This window comes from Malania oleifera, chromosome 4 (genome assembly GCF_029873635.1).
Source record: "Malania oleifera isolate guangnan ecotype guangnan chromosome 4, ASM2987363v1, whole genome shotgun sequence".
Taxonomy (NCBI): Eukaryota; Viridiplantae; Streptophyta; class Magnoliopsida; order Santalales; family Ximeniaceae; genus Malania; species Malania oleifera.
Window position 1 is genome coordinate 93,212,528 of NC_080420.1, and position 6,000 is coordinate 93,218,527.

Sequence of the window (6,000 nt, forward strand, 5' to 3'; positions counted from 1 at the left end):
TTGCTTCTTTTTATTATTTGGGGGTGGCTGTTTTTGGATTCCATTTCTTTAGGAGTCTAGATAAAAGAGGAGCAGATGAGCTTATTAATATGGCAGCCTTGGGTTTTTAAGGTGTGAATCTCACATTTGGCTTGGGGATAGTACTTTAATCCTCTCATCTGAATCTTTCTAATTTCTCTTCTAAATTTTTTCTTCTGCACATATTGTCCTTCCCCAAATATAATTTGGTAAGCCAAGGGCCCACTTAGTTGTGAAAAGCATTTTCCATTTTTAACTTTCCAAATAATTATAAAAAATGCCAACGCATTTTTCAATTTTCCAAGATTTTTGTTAAAAGAGGTGGAGAATAAAGAATTTGTTTCGCTGCAGAAAACGACGGCAGGCCTTGGATCAACGGTAAGGTTGTTCCTTCGTGACCGATTGGTCATGCATTCGAGTCCAAGGAAAAAGCTTCTCTACATAAAAGTAGGGGTAAAGTTGCATACACTGTAATGACCTTCCCCTTACCCTCGCAGAGCGGAGAGCCTTATGGCCCGGGGACACCATTTAGCTGCGTAAAACAGTTTCTATTTTTCATTTATAGAATTCCAAATAGTCACAAAATTACATCTCGTTTTTCAATTTTATAAAAATTATATAAGAAATTAGAAATCTAGAAAATAATAAAACGATGTTTCCTAAATTTCCTACACAAATTTAAAAAATGGAAAATAAAGTGTCACTTATGTAATTCTATGAAAGTTTGGAAAATATACTATTTTCCACAAGTGAATAGTGACAAAACTATTTTACTTTTCAATTTTTAATACAAACGTCACAGAAATAAAAACTAAGCTGGCTTTTTTTTTTGTAATTCTTTCAAAACCTGAAAATGCAAAATGAAAACTATTCTCCACAACGAAACAGGTCTTAAGGTTCCCTCCAAAATTAAGGCATTTAAACAGACTTTGGTTCTTAACATAAGTGATGAGGTCTGTTTGGTACTTTGGCATCATTTCTATTTTCTGTTTTTTGTTTTTTACACAGTAAAGAAACAAATTTTGAACATGCATTTGTTTACGGTGCCCATTTTCTATTTCTATTGTCTGTTTTCATTTGTTTACAAAAAACTGAAAACCAGATTTAATGATTTTCACTTGTTTTGGCAACCTGCCAAGCTACACTATTTTGTGGATTACATCATTCATTTAATACATAATTTTTATTTAAAATTAAAACTAAAATGACCATATGAATTTAAAATATAATTAAAATAAAATATTCATAAAATTTCAAAAAAAAATTAAAATTAAGAAAATAAAAAAAAAACATAAAGCCTACCAAATTGATCAGCTTCTTTCAACTTTTCCTTTATCTGCTTTGACAACTCAAGTACTTCAGGTGTCTGCAATTTCGGTAAAACAGTAAATTCTCTATCAATAAATTGTTGGCAATAAATGATGCTAAGAAATATTGTTTGACATATGCATTCCTCACCTGGGTAACCTCAGACACTGAAATTGCAATAGCAGCTTTAGCATCCTCATCCTCAAGACGCTTAAGGGCTCTAGCAATTTTTCTATCACACTCAACAATAAGCCTATCTATAACATCTTCCAAGTCCCTATCATAGTTATCCATACCCTTTGCTTTAGCTTCTTCATATCTAGAAGCAAAGTTAAGTACCAAGGGAAAATTCACAACCTTCAAATGGGCTTGCAGAAGCTCAGTGCTCACACAGTTTTGACAAGCAATAACATAAAAACCATGCATCCATTAAGACCATTACCAAAAACATAACCAGTGTCTGACTTTGATCTTGGCTCTAAATGGGGAAGCACAAGACTCTTTATCAATTGGATCAAATTAAAGCTAGACAAACCAAATGAATGACCCAACATCAAAGTTTGATCTGCCATGTGATTATGAACCCCTAGTCAAGTCTTCAAATAAGGTATTTTAATCATTTTTTAATACTAATTAAAAAAACAAAGTGCTATTCAGCATGTTTAGGTCAAATAGATTTTCCTTCAAATGACATTGAAGTCCTTGTATGACACGCTCTCAACTAGAAGGGAGTGTGGCCTTTAAAGGTAACCAGTGGTTCTAATACAAGGTTCAGAAGTACCCCTGAAACTTCAATTATTAACGTGTCATGCACTGTTGGCAGAGGTAACTGCAGGGAACTCTTAATGACTCCTCCAAGCGACATGTTGGCCACATGACATGTATTTAAAGAGAAATCTAGTTCTACAATCAGAACTTTGAGCTAGCATTTTTCTTTTTTTCACTTCTTTTTTTCTTTTATTTCAATTGAAACAGGGGACAGATGATTCAGAATCAAATCGTCTATAAAGTGTGCTGGGATCCAATCTTAAGCTGGAAATTCTATCATATGCTGAAAACACCCATTAATTTTCTAAATAAGTTAAAAATTGAATAATCAAATTTTCATGTTAAAGTAGGGGGCAGCGTCCAAGACATAAATACGAGGCCAACAGCAACCAATCGTGCTATAACAGGGTCAAAACAATTTTTTATAAAGCTTAAAACACCTATTAACTTTCTAAACAAGTTAAGTTTTGAATAATCAATTTTTCATGCTAAAGTAGGAGGCAGCGTCCAAGACATAAGTATGAGGCCAACAGCAACCAATCGTGCTATAAAATGGTCAAAACAATTGATCATAAAGCTTAAAAACATCTACTTTGATGATTGATGACAACTCATGGCAACTAATAACGTATCAAAAACTTCAGGATCATTGTATCAGGATAGTTTCAAAACATGAGGGGCCTTTTGGCATCAATGTCAAAAAATCATAAAAACAAAATCAGAAACAAAAATTAAAAATGAAAAACAAACAACTTAATATTTATAAAACTTAAACAAATTTAAAACTTAGATTGAATGAATGCTCAATTTTGTCTTTGAATCAAATAAAAATTCAAATATAAATTAAAATAATTAAAATATAAAAAGAATACAAATTAAAAATATTATAATAAAATTGGAAATATATAAAAACTATAGAAATTTAAAATTATAAAATATAATTTACTATAGTTATTTTACTTAATTATTATATTTCAAAATTCATTGTTTAGTGCTACAAGAACAATGTCATTTTTATATGACAATTAATTTTTTTTTAAGTGATTTTTATTATTTTTTCAAATATATATAAATTTTATGAACATTTTATTTTAAATATACTTCAAATTCAAATGGTCATTTTATTTAAATTTTAATAAACAATTAGGTATAAAACGAATTATTTAATCCATAAATGCAACTTCTAGATAATAAACAACAAAATCAAATAACTAGCAACATAAACAAGTGTATTGCCATAACATGTTTCTTCATTGTACAAAATGAAAAAAAGAGAGAACAAAAATGATACCAAACAAACCCTAACTTACAAATACATGTTCCTCAACCGCTCTCATATGACTAGACAACCTTCATAACATGCTGCAAAGTTCCTCGGGAAGATGAAGAAATACAGGACTTACAAAAGAATGCAATACACATTTTTGGATTCTGAATGAAAAGAAGCCACACCAATCCAAAATTTTTTTAAAACAATCGGGATAATCCAATGCCAAGTAGTACAATATACACATTGCAAACTATCAATACTGATAATAAATCATCAAACTTATATGCAGATTTTATCAAAAATAAAATTGCTCAGAAAATTGGTGCAATTACAAAATGATGCATATATGTCTCAACGCACATGGTCAACAGCTTTTCCAGTAGAAAAGCATAGCACAATACCAGATCTTTAAAGAAAAATTTGTTTTTGTCCATAAATTATTCATTCATTTCTATTACCAATGAGAAAAACTATAAATACTAGACAAAGGATTAAAAAACCAATTCAATATCAGCAATGCATGGTTTACAGTAGCAGTTCATATAGCATAAATGGACTGCAAAGATTCCATCCCAGCACCTCCAGGCACTCAATATAATTGAGTGATAATTCTCAATATTGAAGAAGATGAATAAGGAGCAATGGAGCATAGAAATGAAACGCTTGCACATCGTGGAAGGATACTCTTTCCTCAGCTGCAAGGAGTGCACCTTCGGGCATGGCCCCATATCCATTTTCTGGAAAAATAAGATGAAAAATCGAGCTATGAATCCAAAATTATCACTCATTAATGAACTAACTGTGCGAGAAACACCATGTAAAATTCTTAAAAAAAATGACAATTATACAAAGATACACAACTCTTCAAGAAGTAGATGAAATCATAAGGCATTGAAGGTTCATATCACATTGCATTTAAGCAAGCAAGTGGCTTGCAGAATCTCAAGTGCAATTCATACATCACTTCATCCCAATACACACTTAGTATACCGAAATAAAATAGTAATAAATAAATAAAAAATCAACAAAAAGGAGAGGGAAATCCCAATTTTATTATTAAAAAAAAAAATGACACTTAAATCAACTGACCAAAGTTTTACATTCATACTAAATAAAATACAATCCTGCAAAGGCTCCCTCATACGGAGAGGAGCCTCCACATCAACTGACAGTAATAATGGCAATGGAAAATGTGAACGTCCTTCAGTTTTAGTTCCCAAACTAGGCAGAAATGGGATTAGGCCCAGGTAATTAAAGGTGTCAGATTTTGCATGCTACTATAGCAGTTCTCCCATATTTTCTTGGCAGTCATGCAGAGCCCAAAAATGCCACAGTGAATCACCATCCTATTCGGTCTTACAAACTTCGCTAAAAAAAATTGTATCAAAGGTTTAGAATTTAAACAGTAAAACTAGAATTCTTCTCCGATTCTACGGGGGGAAATGAAACAAAATCTCAGTTTCAAACCCCCCCCCCCTTCAACTTCCTTCCACATTCGTTAATTTTCTCGGCGACGAAACATGACCACGAAGCATATAGCAGTAACACTGGTGTACAGTAAGCGTATAAGCACATGAGATACGGTTAATGTAATTCCAATTTCATAAAAACACACACAATATAAGTTCATAAGAACAGAAAGCTAGGGTTTTACAGAGAGAAAAAGAGATAGAGGGTACCGTCAACTGGAACAGCTCGTGAGGGCATAGGCCAACAAGGTAGAGACGACAGACGTCCCGATCGTAGTACTTGCGATTTACTTCTCTCACGTCCCCATTCCTGTTCGCTCCCATGAGCACGTCCAGCTGCTTCCTGATCGCGTCCATGTCGCTCCCCTCTCTCTCTCCCCCTCTGGTTTGGGTTTTTGAGGGCGATTCTCGGACTAGGGTTTGAGCTCGACAACTGGTAGCTCTTCGACTTCGACGAGTAAAAAGAGTCCTGCGGTGGATGAAAAGCGAAAGCGGAAAAACATTAGATTGGTTTTTTGATATTTACCAAATATGCCCTTCAATTTTTGTCAATTTTCCAAAAAGATGGATCCCTGGAATTTGTATTTCGCCGACGTCGCCCTCTCCGCCTGCGGTGCTTTTAGATTTTTGACGAGGGAGCAAGGAACAATAGAAAATGGGTTGAGCAAAACATAGTAGTAATTTTTATTTAAACTAAATAAAAGCTAACTTACAAAATAAATGTTGTTGAGACACCTTTTGAATAACTAGATCCATTATAAATAATACATTTGAATAAAGTTCTAAACTTTTAAGTTTAGAAACAAATAAAAAAATTTTATAAGGTGAACACTCAAGGTACACTCAAAACCTCTCTAGGACGAAATGTATGCCTCAGTGAGGCGATGCTGAACAAATGAGAAGGCTTCCCTTTATATAGAGAAGTGTTGAGAGCTTCGAATAATTGAGGCTGCAACATGTCTGAATTCGGATGGAGAATCTTTTAAGGACTTATTTTAAAATTTTGGACTAGAATGTCGACTGTCATTTAGGGAAAAAAAAAAAATGAAGTCTTTTGGACAAATGCGTCGGCACCACAAACTTTGACCTTTTTTGATAAAGATGAAACTTCTTTTGATAAAGTTGCAGATACTTTTGTCGGCCACTTGAGAGCTTTAATAAGTTACT

At 33.1% G+C, this 6,000-nt stretch overlaps 1 protein-coding gene across 4 annotated transcripts in view; it reads right to left on the reverse strand.

The window, feature by feature from the left end:
• The window catches only part of LOC131152977 (uncharacterized), a 28,609-nt gene extending 23,119 nt beyond the window's left edge, over nucleotides 1-5,490 (reverse strand). For 3 of the 4 annotated variants that reach the window (XR_009136135.1, XR_009136134.1, XR_009136136.1), the window contains exons 1-4: nucleotides 5,044-5,332; nucleotides 4,049-4,101; nucleotides 1,477-1,645; nucleotides 1,321-1,384 (exon numbers count right to left, since the gene is read on the reverse strand). Coding sequence is in view for 1 of the 4 variants with exons in the window: in XM_058104964.1 (XP_057960947.1) it covers nucleotides 1,321-1,384; nucleotides 1,477-1,645; nucleotides 4,049-4,101; nucleotides 5,044-5,190 (433 nt within the window). In the remaining 3 variants the exon portion in view is untranslated. Of the gene's footprint in view, nucleotides 1-1,320; nucleotides 1,385-1,476; nucleotides 1,646-4,048; nucleotides 4,102-5,043 lie in introns of all 4 variants that reach the window. The other variant, XM_058104964.1, reaches the window with a different exon arrangement.
• Nucleotides 5,491-6,000: the final 510 nt, after the last annotated feature.